Genomic DNA, 16,574 nt, shown 5'->3' with positions numbered 1-16,574 from the left:
TTGATCCACGTTATCTATCTGACCCTTGGCCTTTTTTCTCAGTATACTGCACGATGGCTGACATTAACATCAACTGAGAGGTTGGTGGAAGAACTGAAAATACCGCAATTCGCGCCCTACTGGCATCGTATATCACATTTCATGGTGGTACAGTATCATTGTATAGTACGTGATACGCTACAATACTGTGCGAAAAAAAAAAAAACACAGCCAGAACAAAAATGGAAAGATACTGTATGTAACATTGGATAAAGTACACTATCACAGCCTGGTAATATAATACGTGGCACCGCCAGCCGGAACAACCTGGACGGAAAGATCGAAATTCGTGCCTAATAGCCCAATTATGGCCCTTCACTCTGTACATCTGTACTGTATTGTGCTAGCTTTCTTTTATAGTAACAAAGTACCCCCAGATGAAGTCGCAAGTCCGGTCTGTGCGTTGGTTCTGGACCCCTTGCTTATTCTGTACAAGAAGTACAACGCCGCCTTGCTCCTGTTTGTATCAATTGTAAGTATGTGTATAGTCACCAGGAAGACGTACGCTAACAAGACTGTGGAGATCTGTGTAATAGGACGATAGCTGTACTTTACCGCGTACATCACTTGAAATCGAAGTGCGCGGCGCTCGTATTACCTTACCACGCGCACTATCGTCACACTAGGACCATCTTGCTCCTATCTCCATCCCAGTAGAACGAATCAGTCTAGGGATTAGTTGAAAGGTGGTGAGGATGGCGAAATGGGGGGAGATCATGGAGGTGAAGTTAGTGCGACAACAGAAGCCTACGAGGAAGAGGGGGTTTCGAGGAGCGGGGGGATGCCTTTCCCCCGTCAGAGAACACAATAGTAACACTCCGCAGACTTCTCACATCTCGAACTGACTCAATTGCTCAATCCCAGTAGATCTCAACCAAATCCCTTGATTTTCAGCAGTCATAATCCCAGTCCTGATGATCCAGTCTACAGTCCAGCGGCGTTGTCCGCCCAACGGCAGCGTGCGAGCCCTATCCCACATGGCCGCGGCCACCACCTACACAACTGCCATGAGCAACACGACCACCACCAGAAAGAAACCCGCCCTACGGCCTCCTAACCGCGCAGATTCCCGCTGGAAGACCATCGACCCGGTTCCTCTGACGCGCGAGTCCTTCCTCGATCTCCTCTACGGCCGGACTCCCGTGATCCAGGTGCCGCGCTTCATCGATCAAGACCTCAGCGCCCGGTCGCTGCACTATCTGCTTCCACGCTTTACCCCATACCTGCACGCAACCGGACCGCCCGTGGAGAAGGTCGGACTGGCGCAGTTTGAATTCCAGGCGCAGTCGGCCGAGGATTTCACCCGTCGTACTGGGAACGGTAAGTCCAGCCCAGCCCAGCCCAGCCCTAACAGTCCCTACCCTCCTCACCCCCGAGTAAACAGCCACCTCAGCAAAAGCTAAAGACCGCGTCCACCCCGGCCCTCCCCCGGTGCAGAAAAGGCCCAGTACTTCAGCGAGGTGTCCAAGCTGGGGGATCTGCACGCGCGCATGGCCGCCGTCACAGGGACGAATCTGTGGCAGCGTACCGTGGCCGCCATTACCGCGCTGGTGGCGCCCGAGTGGGAGGTCGGGGTTGCCAGCGAGCTGGGGTTTCAGGCCCGATCACTGGCCGTGAACCGAGCACCGAATTCGATGCACCACCACCAACAGCAGCAGCAGCAGCAGCAGGAACAGCAGCAGTACTTCTCCGGGATCTTCCGCAGCATCAACCGCGGCACGCCAATCCACTGCGACTGGTGCCCGTACGACTGCCTGACCGAGGACTGGATCCTCAGCCGCATCACCCACCAGGCGGTGTTCAACTTGTACCTGTCCTCGGTGGCGGACGGCGGCGACACGACCATCTATGACGTGCAGTGGTCGCCGGAGGCACTGCGGTACCGCGACCCGGCCTCGTACGGCTATGCGCCGGAGCTGGTGGCGGGGCGCGACCACACCCGCTTCCACCCCGAGGCGGGCGATCTGTATATCTTCAACTCGCGCAACATGCACGAGGTGGCGGCGGTCGAGGAAAAAGTCACACAGACGCAGTCGGCTCCCCCCCGCGTGGCGTTGGCCAGCTTCATGGGGCTGCTGCCGGCAGAGGTGACCGGGGGAAAGCCGCGGTTGATGTTCTGGTCGTAGGAAATGATGCTTTGGCCGGTGCTTGACAATGTATATAGTCATGCAACTTATGATCAGCGTGCCTAAGGATGATCACAACATATTTTTCCAATCGAATTCGATGTCTAGCTTCAACCAACGCGATAGAAAAAAAACAAGTGAAATAGAAGAACAAGGAAGGGACTTGTGACTCCTGTGTTCTGTGTTCTCCCGTGGTATAGAAATATATACCGAAATACCACATCAGCCCCAACCCTAGCGAAGGAGCCCATTGTTCCCCCTCCCTCCCCCCCAAACCTCTCTCCCTACGGTCAAGGAAGCAAGGCCCCATCTCAAGCCCCAACAACCCTCAAGAACCACCCAAAACCCCACACTCCACTTCGAACCGCCGAATCCACTCCCTGATCCTGGCCTGATGCTTCATCCCCAGTCCGTGGGAGAACCCAACCTGCAGGTGACCCTGGCGGACCCGCGCCACGATCTCAAACACCGCGGCATGCCGCATCTTCATTTGCGCCATCTCGCTATGCATCTCCTCTGGCGAATTGTCCTCAGTGTCCCGCCTCAACGCAAATAATGCGTCCGGCCGTTCCAGCTGCTGGTAGACGCCCGCGTAGTTGAACATGATTTCTGGGATATCTATTCTCCCTTGTTCCCCGCTCTGCCCCTCCTCGTTCCCAGGGTGCTGCTCCTGCTCCGGAAGCTCCGTCCCTTGCAGGGACAATCGGAGGTAGCGGGCGACGAAGAATGGTAGAGCCAGCCGGTGGCTCTCGGCGTTGAGCTCGGTGAAGGCGTGGATCGCTTGCTGGACGGTGCGGGACGCGATGGGGGAGCCTTGGGTCGGGTACATGGTCGTGAACCAACCGACGGTGCGCGAGACGTCGAGGCCGCGGTCCCCGAGACAGAGGTCGCGGCCGTGCGAGACGTTGACGGCCGTCGGGGCAGTGCCCGTGCGCTCGGGGAAGACCTCGAGGAAGGCGTGCTGCAGGATTGCGAGTAAGGTGAGGTCGGGCCGGGGGCGGTTGCCGTGACCCGGCGGGGGAGCATGCGCGAGAAGGCGCGCGGTGGTCGCGGGGTCCAGGGATACGGTCCGCGTGTTGGAGGAGGCACCGTCAGACGTTGCTTGCGGCGTGGTACCCCAGAATGCGAACGGGGTGGGGATCAATGCGAACGGGGGCAGACCGTCGTCGGGGTCGTTGGGGCAGGCTCCGCTCCTTGCGTAGGCAGCGCCGGCCAAGGCTTCGCACCACGCCTGATATGATGCAGTAGGGGCATCGCGAGAGAGCATCCCGCCCGGATGGAGCAGAGTCTCGAGGTCTTCCAGCAAGATGCGCCACGAAACGAGGTCCAACGCTAGATGGTGGGCGGTCAGGTGCAGAACCTGTCCGTTAGGGGTGGTAACCAGCTCCCCGGCTAGGATCGGTCCTGTGGTGATATTGATGCTGGAATGCGTGCGGCGAATCATGGCTCTCAGCAGATCCTGACTATCGGCCTCATCTTGGTAGCCCCACAGCATATATGATTGGGACACGTCCGGGGAGACCCATTGCCGCCAGCGACCATGGTCGTCCTGGGTGAACCTTGCCCGTAGCATTGGGTGGCGCTGGACAAGAGCTTCGACCGCAGTGCGAAGTTCCGCCATGTCCAGAGTTCTTCGAAGCGTGAGCGTGTGGCTGAGCTGGTACGATGGATTTCCATCGGGATACAGCTCGAAGAACCGCGCCTGGATCGGCGAGAGCAGGAACCAATTCTCTTCAGCCGCGGCCGTCGTTACATCCCCGGACACACTCGTGTCCGCGGTGGTGGCACTCGTACCCGGGTCAGAGACGCTCGAAGACGGGACCTCGCTGCTCTCGATGTCCTCCAGAAACGCACAGAATGAGCCAAGGGTATTGTACTGCATGATGCTCTGGACTGTCACCTGGATCCCCTGCGCACGGAGGAAGGATAGGACCCGCAGCGCGGAGATTGAGTCCCCGCCCAACGACCAGAAGGAGGTTCCCAGCGCGACGTCAGCCGCTTCGCGATTGAGCACGCGGCACCAGATCTCTTGCACTGTCATCTCCAGCGCCGTCCGGGGCGCGATGTCGGCGTCCTGGTCCAGCGCAGACCGTCGCACGAGTTGCTCCGGAGGGATTGCGGAGACAATTTCTTGCAGACGCATGCGGTCAATTTTTTTCGATCGCGTCAGCGGCATCGTCCCAAGGGGGACGTAGACTGATGGAACCATGAAGTATGGAAGAACCCGGGTCAAATAATCATGGATGCGTGACGCGAGGGCCAGGAACGAAGGGGTCTGCAAGAGCCGGATCGTCTGGCCCTGTGGCGCATCCGTCAAAGAGAGAAAGGCCGTCAGACAAGAAGACTGGGCGATGGTTGCCAGTTGGACGACCACGTCCCGGACCTCGCCGGACTCCAGGCATCCCCTTTTGATCTGCCACTCAATCTCCCCTAGTTCAATGCGTTGACCATGCAGCTTTACCTGGGCGTCTCGTCTGCCGTGGAAGATCAGACTGCCATCGCGGTCGTACCGAACGAGATCCCCCGTGCGATAGACGCGACAACCCGTCCGACCCGCTGTCGACCGAGAACCACGTTGCAGCCAGCGTGGGGCAGGGAGGAAGACCTGGTCAGTCTGCAGAGGGTTGCGCAGGTAGCCCTGGCCGAGGATGGGTCCTTCAAACACCAACTCCCCAATGGCGCCGACAGGAGCCAGTTTCTGCGGGTCATCGGGGTCGACGATCCAGGGGACGCCGCCGACAGTGTGACCGATCTTGGTCGGCATCGATTCACTCATAGTGGGGTTGACCGCGCAGGTGACGCACAGTTCACTCGGCCCATACACGTTGATTAACCGCACCGTGCGGGCCCATTGCTGCACATGTTTGCCGGACATCGCTTCCCCACCCAGCAGCAGCACGCGGAGTCCTGGCACGCTCGCAGGATCAAGCAGACTGGCGACTGATGGCGTCAGGTGCGCCCAATTGACGCCGTAGCGATTGATGCACCCAGGCAGGTCGTTGGTGCGCTCCATCTCCGACGGCATGCAGATACATCCGCCCACAAGCAAGGTTGTGAGAATGTCCTCGAAGCACGTATCGAACGAGAAGGAGGCAAACTGCAGGACCCGGGACTGGTGATCGATGGCGATCGCGGGAATATGACCCGCCGCCCCGGAGCTGTAGGCGGAGTGTGAGATCACCGCGCCTTTGGGCTCGCCGGTCGACCCGGACGTGAAGCTGATGTAGGCCGGACTCGAGGCATCTCGCGGCATGCCCTCCCACTCACCGCGCCGCTCCAGCCCCGCGATGACGTCCGGACTCACGATGAAGTAGCCTTCCTCCAGCTCGGCGCAAATTGACCCGCAATGCGGCGAGGCTAGAACAAGGCGCGACTCAGTCTGTCGGAGTAGGAACTTGACTCGATGTCGTGGATGGGAGGGGTCGATTGGCACAAATGCCGCGCCGGCCCTCAAGACGGCCAGCACGGCCACGATCGCCCACACCGATTTCTCGAACAGCAGGGGCACGTATGATCCCCGCGATATACCGGACTCCGCCAGGTAATCGGCAACCTTGCCTGAATACTCGTCGAGAAGGGCATAACTCAGGCGGCCATCCCAACCTTCCACCGCGAAGGCAGCAGGCCGTGCCGTGATCTGTTCTTGGATGGTGTCATGGATGCACTGAGTGGTTGCGGGGGGCACGAGGTGGTTCCATTCCCAGATCTGGTCCAGCTCCTGATCGGTGATGACTTCGATATCGGCTACCGTAGTCTCCGGCGCGGCGTGAATGAGTCGATCGAGGACTTGACCCAGCTGGTGCAGCATCCTCTCAACCAGCTCGTGGTCGAACCACGCGGTATCAAAATGCGCGGTGACCAAGGCCGCCCCGCCCTCCTGGACATCGACGAGAACCGTCAGAGGGGTGGTTCGGAAGGTACCAGATCCCTCAAGTCGCTCAATCACCAGCAGGGAATTCTCCGATACCTGACGATGCGGTTGAATCACGAGGAGACAGTCGAAGTCGCAGAGACGGGCGATGTCCTCGCCGAGGTGTTTGATATTCTGCAAACCAAAGTGTTGAAACGGAATCATCCGCGCGGCCTCAGATTGCACTCGCGACAGATACTTCGCCACCGGCATACCCGGGGGGTCGAGGGAGAGCCGAACAGGGACGGTGGTGAAGGTTGGTCCCACAACAGATTCCACCCCTGGGAGAGCCACATTGCGTCCCGACACTGTCGCCCCAAACACCACGTCGCTGGATCCGGTGTGTTTCGACAAAACCAGAGCCCACGCGGCCTGCACCAGGTTCGAAAAGGTGATTGACAGCGGCGCCGAAGGGACACAGCCCTGGATCTGGTGACTGACGGTCTGCGTGGGGTGGGCCAAATCAGCGAGAGTCGAAGTCGCACCAGGAAAACTGCCAACGCTCGCATTTTCCAGATATGAGCGCCAGTAATCCCGTTGCTCGCCGACCGGCTGGCACTGGAGATGCTTGATAAAGGTGGCAAAAGACACGGGGCTCGGCTGGGAGGCCTTCGGCGAGTCCAGGTCGGCGTACGCCTGCTCGATGTGTCGAAGAACCAGCGGGGCAGAGAACCCATCGTAGGAGGAGTGGTGCTTCGTCCAGACAAAGTAAGCGTGTCCATTCTGGCTGCAGCAAATGGCCCAACGAGTCAACGGGTCCCCGAGACCGATGGAGGATTGTTGGTCAAAGACCAGGTAGTCGTCCAAGGCCACCGCGGGCGCCTGCCAAGTAATGCCTTCTTGATATACCACTTGAATCATGTCAGAGGAAGAGGAGAGTTGGACGATGGAAGTCCGGAGAATCGGGTATGCCTCCACCGCCGCTTCACAGGCCTTTTGAAACCGTGGGATGTCAACACCGGGTTGGATGCGGTACACCTCCTGCGCGATGTACGAACCGGTCTTGCGCACGGAAAGTGCCATTAACCCGGCCTGCAACGGCGTGCATGGTAAAATGTCGACAATGTTCTTTCCTCGCCCACATGCATCCGCTACTTCGGATATGAGTTCATCCAACGGCCCAAGATGTGCGATGCACTCAAATGCCACTGCATTTGTGGCGCGGACTCCGTCCTCCTCCTGCTCGTCCTCCTCGTCGTCACGGACCGGTTGTATCTGGACAGACTTGGCCATGTCCTGGAGAACAGGAGTGTTGAATATCCCGGCCACAGTCAGGGTGATACCGACACGACGGCCGGATGCCACAAGCCTCATAGCCAGAAGGGAGTCGCCACCCAAAGCGAAGAAGTTATCGCTGGCGGCAATTGCGGACCCGTCGAGGTGCAACACCGTCGCCCACAGATTCCGCATTTTGAGCTCTGCGGGGGTGCTGGGCACGACGATCTCCACCACCTCGTCGGCCGCCGCCATGGCTCCCAGCTGCTCTGGACTGAGAGAAAGTCCCAACGCCCGGAGGGCCTTGCGATCGACTTTACCCGAGGTGCTCGATGGCAGGTGCCTCAGGGGGACGAAGGCGGCCGGAATCATATAACTGGGCAGCTGAGCAGACAGATGCTGCGCCAGCGCACACACCGCAGAATTCCAGTCTGGGGCGGGTTCCGCGACCAACAAGGCCGAATCTGGGTCTTCGTGCCCAGAAGCAGGATGCTGGCCGGGGTGGTGGACCAGAAATGCGGCGAGCTTCCTGCTTTGGCCCGGGTGGCCGGATTCAACAACGTCGACGGCCACCTCCCAGCCTCGGCTATGGGATCGAATACAGTCCTCAATCTCGTTCACCTCGACTCGTTGGCCCCGTATCTTGACCTGGGTATCCTTGCGACCCATGAACAAGAGACTCCCATCGGCACCGTACCTGACCAGGTCACCTGTCTTGTAGAATCGGCGTGGTTTGGTGGAAGAGGGCCCTTGCCCCCTCGCCCAAGACGGGTTCGTGAAGAATTGCGCACTGGTTTGGTCATGGCTGTTAAGGTAGCCTCGCGCGAGCACCGGGCCCTCCAGGACCATCTCGCCGACGAGACCTATCGGGAGGAGGATGTCATGATTTGCCGGGTCGACCACCCACGACAACGCGCCCAGGCCCTTGCCCAGACAGTTTTTCGCGCTGCCTGGCTGCATTTTGCCCCCGATGCAGGTGGTCGTTTCGGCGGGGCCGGAGCACTGATAGACATTGACCCGGCTGACCCAGGTATCGAGAATTTCTTGGGTCACGGACTCCCCTCCCAGGACCAGGGTGCGCAGCGAGGGGACCTCGTCCGGTATCAGCAGGGTAGCTGTCGACGGGGTGAAGAAGGCCCAGTTGGCTGCCAGGCTGGCGATCGCGCGGTTCACGTGGTTCATCTTGTCCTCGTCGGAGGGGATGCAGACGCAGCCACCGAGCATCAATGTGGTACAGAAGTCGTAGACCGCCATGTCGAACGCGTGCGATGCGAACTGCAGAACTCGCGAATTCTCGTCCAGGCCCAGCGCCGGCCCGTGAGTCAGGGCGCTCGTGCAGATCGCCGCGTGCTGCAGCATGATGCCCTTCGGCGTGCCGGTACTGCCTGATGTGAAGACCAGGCATGCCAGATGGGTCGGGTCAGACGCGACGAGTGGCTGTCGCAACCGTTGTATGGTCTGGGCGAGATGCGCGGTCTCACGAGAGACCGTGATGACCACCCGGCCCGAGCCATCGTTCACGAACAGCCGGGCACAGTCGACGGAGGTGACGATGATCTTGGCATGGGCCTCATCTGCAATCCGGCGCAGCCGTTCGACTGGATGTCCTGGGTCCAGGAGACTGAAGGCTGCCCCGGCCTTGAGAACCCCCAGCATGGCCACTGCCGTGTACTGGGATTTCTCGAAGCAGACGGGGATTATGTCCTCCGCCGTTACCCCGGACGCGAGAAGCTGTTGCGCCACGATCCCGGAGAGGTGAATTAAATCGCCGTACGAAAGCACGCCGTCCCAAGCCTCAATGGCAATCTTGTCGGGGTGCCTCTGACTTCGGGCTTCTATGTAGTCGTGGACGCATCCAGCAACCATCGCAGGGGCAATACCGTTTGCATTCCACCTGAGGATGGTCGCTTTGTCATTGTCAGTCAAGAATGGTAACTCGTCCAATGTAATTTCCGGCGAACTGGTGCAGAAGCAAACAATAATATGCGCAAGCTGGTCCAGTGCGCGTTGTGCTTCGTCCGGAGTCAGTATCCGCGAGTCAAAGTTCAGGTTCATGGCCAGTCGATCTTTGGCCAGGGGGAAGAACTGAAGCATAGCTGGGTACGGATTGAAGGCCGAGTAATCGCCGCGCAGACGCTGGTCCTCTCGCTGGCTCAGCAGGCGTGGTGTATCGCCGTCAACGTGTGCTGTCGGGGTCTGCATCACCAGAAGAGTGCCGAAGTTGCAGGCTGCACGGGTGTCGGCGTTGATCCTCTGGATATCAGGTAACCCCAGATGTTCGAACTCCATCATCTCCAGGGCCTGGCCATGCGCCCGTCGGATGAAGTCGTGCACCGTCCAGGCGAGAGATAGACGCACTCGAATCGGCACCGTGGCAAAGACTGGTCCGACCATTGCATTAATCTGCGGCACGGGGGCATTCCGGCCACTAAGCGTGGCTCCAAAGACCACATCCTGCGAGTCAGTCTGTCTGGCTGCCAGCAGCACCCACGCTGCACGCAGCAATGTAGGCAGGGTGGTGATCTCCCCTCCGGGTCCAGACGGAAGATCCATCTCGCGCACAATCGTCTGGTCGGGTAGTGGAACATAGTCTGCTTTAGGGCAAGGGGGGTAGCTAGTTGACTGCGCCGCTCCTTGAAGCTGGTCCCTCCAGTAGGCCGCATGCTGATCTCGGTCGATCGTCCCCAGGTACTTGATAAATTGCTTAAATTCCGGCACAGGCTGATCCCACGGGGGCTCGTCATTATACGCCTGGGTAACCTGGTCAAGCAAGAGAGGCATCGACCACCCGTCATAAATGGCGTGATGCGCGACAAGAACGAGACATGGGCTGCTATCGAGTCGATGTACGATTCCACATTGAAACAGAGGCTGACCCGACCCCATGGTCAGGTCGGACGTGCGGTTCAAGAATTCTTCCACAGTACCTGCAGAATCCCACGCCAACGAGCCTCGGACTACCACTTGGAGCATTTGATTCTCTAATTGCACGATACGGGTACGTAGGGTAGCCGTACGAGCATAGACTTGTGACCATGCGTGATGAAACTTATCAAGATTGACGTCGGGGCGCACGTCGAACACCAGCCGTGAAATATATGTTCCTGGGTTCTTTTCTGACAGCGCCATCAAACCTTCTTGCAAGGGGCTGCAAGGATATATATCGTCAATCTTCTCCGGCAGCACGGAGCAGACCTGCGCTACCTCCTCCTTGATCACCGTAATGGTCTCTCGCGCCAAACAGTCAAAAGGAACCGATGATGCCGGCGGGGCTGCAACAGCGGTTGTCGGCTGATCATCCATCGCGGCAGCCAGGTCACATAGAACCGGATATTGGAAGATCTGACGCACTGTGAGCTTTGGGGCATCCGGCGCTCGACCAGCCAGCGAGACCAGCTTGATGGCCAGGATTGAATCTCCGCCGCGTTCGAGGAAGCTATCTTCTGCGCTGATGGTGGAGGAATTGGTCTCGAACACCTGGGCCCAAAGAGCCTGCAGCTGACGCTCGCTGGCGGTTTGAGGCTCTCGCTTTGAGTGGGATGTGGTCGACGAGAAGTAAAAGATCTGTTCCGTGGGCATCGTCCCTGCAATGGACTTCAACTTCATCCGGTCCACTTTCCTGGACATGTTGACGGGCAGGACATCCAACGCCACCAGTGCGGATGGAACCATGTAGGTAGGGAGGGCGGCGCTCAGGGGATCTCGCAGCGCGTCGATAAATGACATGACAGTCTCCCGGCTCAATGCCCCATGGGCTGGGTCACTGCAGACGAAGAGGACAATATTACCATTTTTGCTGCCGCTTTCCAGCGTGACAAGCTCACAGACGACTTCGACATGCGGTGGCAGCTGTTGGCGCGCATGGTACTCTACCTGGCTGAGCTCGATCCGATGGCCCCGGAGCTTGACTTGGGTATCCTTGCGCCCGAGAATATGGACCGTCCCATCGGGATTATATCGCGCGAGATCTCCGGTCCGGAACAGCCGTCGAGGGCCGTATCGCGAGGCCGGCAGCCACGCCGGGTTGTCAATGTACACCTCGCGGGTCTTGGTGGGCTGGTTGAGATACCCCCGCGAGAGGATAGGGCCCTCAAGTACTAGCTCCCCGACAGCCCCAGCCATCTGTAGCTTGTGATGATCTTCGATGTTAACGATCCAGCTGAGACACGCCACGCTCTGTCCTTTGTCGGACGCCATGGAATCAGGCTGCTTCTGTTTGAGGTGGCTCTTGATGGCAATCTCAGCAGGACCATATTCGTCTAGCAGGGTAACATGAGATACCCAGAGATCGCGGTCCACGTCTGTGGAGGCTTCCCCGCTCAAAGAGAGGATTTTCAGGTGCGGTAGAGAGTCTGGGGATAGTGTTCGGGTGAAAGATGGGGTCAGTTCGGCGTAGTTGACTTTAGTGCGATTCATGTAATTGACCAGGTCATTGACACGATCGTGATCGGAGGGCACGCAAACAACTCCACCCACCAGCAGGGTCGTCCAAATATCCTCGACGGAAACGTCAAAGCTGTAGGATGCAAACTGCAGGGCGCGCGAGTGGCGGCTGCGAAACATGGAGGGCATCCGGTTCACCACGCCTGAGATGTAGGTGCGATGCTCGTGTACAATGCCCTTGGGTACGCCCGTGCTCCCTGAGGTGTGGATCACATACGCCACGTTCTCAGGCTGAACACTTACGGTGAGTGGGCTCTGAACTTGCGGAATGCGGTCTAGGAGCGCCTCATCGACGATTAGAACACGCGTGCCCTCTGGAAAAGACTGCGCAACCTCCTGGGAGCATAGGGCTAGCTTGGCCTGGACATTGTTGCTGATCATTCTAATCCAGGACGCGGGGTGACCGGCGTCAATGGAGGCGAAGGCTCCTCCGGCCTTCCACAGGGCCAGCATGGCTACGATGGTCCATTTCGACTTGCGAAAGCAGACTGGCACGATGTCCTCCACTGCGATGCCCTCGGAGCCTTGCAAGAGATGAGCTAGGCTGGTCGCGAGCTCATCCAACTGCCTGTAGGTCAAGGATCCATCCCATGCATCAATAGCCACCGCATCCGGATGGTGCTCCACCTCGTCCCGGAAGACATCATGGATGCATCGGTTGATGGTCGGCGGCAGGGTCGAGTTCCAACCCCAAATCAACTCCCGATCGGATTGGCTCAACAGATCCAGGTCATGGATGCAAGTCTCGCTGCTATTCTCGGAGCCAAGCAAACGACATACGTGCTCTAGCTGGCCTAGGATAAGGTCGATCTGGGCCGGTGGAAGGACTTGCTGGTCAAAGGTGGCTTGACACGAAGCCCCACCGTCCTCCAGCAAGGCACATTCCAGGGTTAGAGCGTATGTCAGGGACCCATCCCACGCCTCGACCTGGAACTGCTCCCCCAATAGCTCCTGCTCCTCCCCCTCATTGGAGGAACGAATGACTAGTAGAGTTTGGAAATCGCAGGCGTGCGCAATCTCCGGGTCTAGGCGGCGGATATTGTGCAGTCCAAAACTCTCAAATGGCATCATATCCACCGCGTGAGCTTGGACGATTTGGAGAAACGTATGAACGGGCTGGGATCGATCAATCTGCAACCGTACCGGCGAGGTCGCAATGGTTGGCCCGATGATATCCTCGATATGGGGCACTGGGGACTCTCGCCCGCTCACTGTGGCCCCAAAGATCACATCGTTTGTGTTTCCGTACTGGGTCAACAGTAATGCCCACGCTGCGCGTATTACAGTTGCCGTTGTGAATGAGGACCCCTTTGCTCGAGGAGCGAAGGAGATCCTTCGGCGGATGATTGAGTCTCCAATAGGTTGGTATCTCGGGTATGGAAGAGGAGGCCAGGGCAAAGCTGCAGCTCCAGCCAGTTGGTGTCTCCAGTACTGGGCGGTGCCAACGTCCCTCTCCTTCTGGAGGACATACTTGATGAAAGAGCTGAAATGGCCATGGCAAGTCTCACGGGTCGCTGGATGGTTGCGATATTCTGCTTCTACCATCCGCAGAACCGCTTGCTGCGACCAGGCGTCGATCAGCGCATGGTGGATCTCCCACGTAAAGAGTCTTGGCTCGGTATCTTGTTGCCTTGTCACACGATAATGGGTGAGCCGCTCGCCCGAATGAAGCTCATGCGGATTCTCCTCTTCAGATGGCGGGGATCTTGGGATGGCCATCATTTGCCAGTCAAAATCATTTTTGAGCACGACTTGGACAAATCCCGCTGAAGTGTGAGCCAGCCGAGTTCGAAGAATAGGCGTCTTGAAGACCACCATCCGCCATGCCCTCTCGAGTCGCTCTACATCAATGGTGTCCGGCAGGGACATCCTGGATGTGATGATATAGGTGCCTGGATTCCTCAAAGATGACGAGAAGAGACCCGCTTGTAGGCTGGTACAAGGGTATATATCTTCGATCTCAGACAATGAGATGGATGTGGTGGAGATGATCTCATCTATGATACGCTCCTTCAGTAAAGGAGTTCCCTCAAGCAAAGCAAAAGGCAAAATCTGTTCGGTAGCTGTCTCGTCTGTAGACATGGGTTCGGTTACCAGAGCCATGCTGGAAAGATGAGGGTTCTTGAATATTCCTTCTACCGACAGGCTCACTCCTGCACGTCGTGCGAGAGTCACCAGCTGGATCGCCGACACGGAGTGCCCGCCTAAACTGAAGAACTCGTCATGGGCTGAAATGCGGTTGGCCGGTACATTGAGGATCTTCGACCACATCTCTCGCAGAAGCAGCTCCTCAGCAGTCAGCTTTACCGAGGTTGGCTCACTGGTTTCGTGACTGCGCGGGGCCCAGGTTGCCAGGTCTGCAACGCTCAGGGAGGAAGCGAGCTCATGTAGTCGCGGTCGGTCAATCTTCCCACTCGCTGTCATTGGAATTTCAGCGAGGGGGAGAAATGCAGTGGGTAGCATGTACTCCGGAAGAAGTGAGGAAAGACGGTCTTTCAGTCCTGGACTTATTGCATCCAAGTTTGTGCCGGGAGTCAAGAGGAAAGCCACCAGTCGAGCCTCCTCCCCCTCGACTGCTTTGAGCTTGATAGCCTCTACGATCCCGACACTGGGCAGGGATAGGCATTTATCCAAGGCGCGCTGGACCTCAGGCAATCCCACGCGCTGGCCCCGAACCTTCACAACACTGCCATTTCGGCCGTGGATCCTAATCGAGCCGTCGGTGCCGTACGAGGCTTTATCTCCTATTTTACACCATCGCGTCTCTCCACGTGGGCGGATTGTTCGACTCCAGGCCGGAGGAGTGATGAAAGTGTCGGCCGTCTTCGATTCTTGACCAAGATACTGCAGTGCAAGCCCGTGGCTCTCGATCACCAGATCGCCGATTTCGCCAATGGGACACAATTCCTCGTGGTTCCCAGCCTTCACTATCCATGCCACTGCGCCAACGGGCTTCCCCGCCAGAGTACCCGCCATTCTCTCCTCCTTCTTCTCCTCCTCCTCCTCCTCCTCCATCTGACGAAAGGGATGGTTGATACACAGGTTCGTTTCTGTAGACCCATAACCCAGAACCACGTGTGCGAACTGGGACCACTTCCTCGCCAATTCCTCGGGGACCCGATCGCCGCCGATTCCAATGACCTGCACCGAGGGAACATCCTCGGGCTGGATGGAGGTCAGAAAAGCAGGGGTGGCATGGATTAGGGAGATTCCGTGATCGCGAATGAAACCAGTAGGGTCATCGAGTCGCTGGGATTCCGAGGGGATGCAAACCTGCCCGCCCCAGACCAAGGTCGTGAAGATCTCGTTGGCGCACACCAGCCAAATGTAGGCGGCAAACTGGGCCACGCGCGACTGGGGCCCATACTGATAGCTCGGGCCAACCCTCACACTCACCGTTGCGATGGCCCTGTGTTGGATCAGGACCCCAGTGGGTCGGCCTGTGCTGCCCGACTACATCATTCGGTTAGCACGCGGACCTTGCTCGGCTTGAGGACAGTCGAGGCTTACTGTGTACATGCAAAGAGCCGGATCGGTCGGCGAGACCAACCGCTTCAATGGACGGTCGTCGATAGGCAGGGAATCCACCAGACTCTGATCCACCGCGACCAGTCGCGTCTGCAACCGCATGCCTGAGAGGCGGTCGAGAAGCGAGGTCGAAGCTAACAGCACCGTGGGCTGGACCTGGTCCAGGACCTCCAGCGTGCGACTGGCAGGCTGGGACCAGTCGAGCGGAAGGAAGGCGCCGCCAGCCTTCATGACGGCGATCATCGCGACGACCGCCCACGAAGACTTGATGAAAGCGATGGGCACGCGTGAGCCAGGCTGGACCCCCTGTGTCCCCAGCCAGTGCGCCAGGCGCGTAGTGACGGTGTCCAGCGCGGCATACGTGAGCCGGCCATCCCAGGCCTGGATGGCGGGCAACGTGGGTTGGAATTGCGTCCGGAGATGGATGAGATCATGGAGAGTATAGTCGATAGCCTCGGGACAGTGCGCATTCCATGCCTTGATGCGAGTCCAGTCGCTCTGGCTGATGCCGTAGAATTCGGTGTTCATCGTGTGTGGTGTAGGGCCTCCCAGAACGGAGTCCAGCCGGAGCAGCACTGTGGTCTGTCTTGTGTCTCTCTTACTCAATAGAACGGAGCTCGACCCTGAAAATAATAGTCCAATGCAACCTCGCTGTCAGAGTCAGGGAGTGTGGTGTCTTGTGCTTCACTGCTTCATCGAATTGCACCCCAGCCGTCTGCGCAGCCGCTATCAGCTTCGCCCCGAGATTATCGTGTTGTTTTTCGTGTCATCAACCAACAAACACGTTCACCTGGACCTAAATTATGGTGGGAACTAACGTAGGTAGCTGATTGGAGGAGTCAAGCTCTTGTCGGCTGAATACAGAGAGGGAGTGATACAAGTTAATTAATAGGTACTGTACATATGTATGCTCATCTGCATCTACATATACGAGCTGCCGACTTCGGCGAAGGGTGGAGACGGCATGTGTTACAGGGTATCGACAACATTTATTGTGTTAAATACAGAGACTTGTTACATTTCATACCATTGAGTGTACTAGCTAGGTACTGTATCGTACTTTGATTCAGGACAGAAACTTTACCGTACCGTACTCTACTGTTACAACTGCTTACCAAACCTGACCAGTGCTGTCCCCGCGTTGTCGAAATTTGAGGGCACTCTCTGATCTCCCACCCACCCAGTACTGGCAAGTGCAGTGCAGTGCATGCAGGCTGACTGGTATGCCGATAGCAATAATCTTCCTGGTCGGTAGGTCAGTACTCAGTACACAGTATACAGTCCAAAGTCTTTCCTGCTCCCTTTCGCCCCTC

The 16,574-nt window shown here is 57.9% G+C and overlaps 2 protein-coding genes across 2 annotated transcripts; one reads left to right on the top strand and one right to left on the bottom strand.

The window, feature by feature from the left end:
* Positions 1 to 969: 969 nt before the first annotated feature.
* BO72DRAFT_435161 (uncharacterized protein) lies at positions 970 to 2,165 on the top strand (the record flags this gene model as incomplete). Its single annotated transcript, XM_040943271.1, has 3 exons — positions 970 to 1,359; positions 1,477 to 1,613; positions 1,695 to 2,165. Exons 1-3 carry the CDS (start codon positions 1,017 to 1,019, stop codon positions 2,163 to 2,165), a joined length of 951 nt encoding a protein of 316 aa, XP_040798450.1. The 5' UTR covers positions 970 to 1,016.
* A 328-nt stretch (positions 2,166 to 2,493) lies between these two features.
* On the bottom strand, positions 2,494 to 15,789 carry BO72DRAFT_515889 (acetyl-CoA synthetase-like protein; the record flags this gene model as incomplete). Its single annotated transcript, XM_040949560.1, has 2 exons — positions 2,494 to 15,186; positions 15,244 to 15,789. The coding sequence occupies 2 exons, from the start codon at positions 15,787 to 15,789 to the stop codon at positions 2,494 to 2,496; spliced, it is 13,239 nt and encodes a 4,412-aa protein (XP_040798449.1).
* Between the last annotated feature and the right edge of the window lie 785 nt (positions 15,790 to 16,574).

Source organism: Aspergillus fijiensis (genome assembly GCF_003184825.1).
Source record: "Aspergillus fijiensis CBS 313.89 unplaced genomic scaffold BO72scaffold_48, whole genome shotgun sequence".
Taxonomy (NCBI): Eukaryota; Fungi; Ascomycota; class Eurotiomycetes; order Eurotiales; family Aspergillaceae; genus Aspergillus; species Aspergillus fijiensis.
The sequence above is the reverse complement of the archived record's forward strand: the minus strand, read 5'-3'. Positions and strand labels throughout refer to the sequence as shown.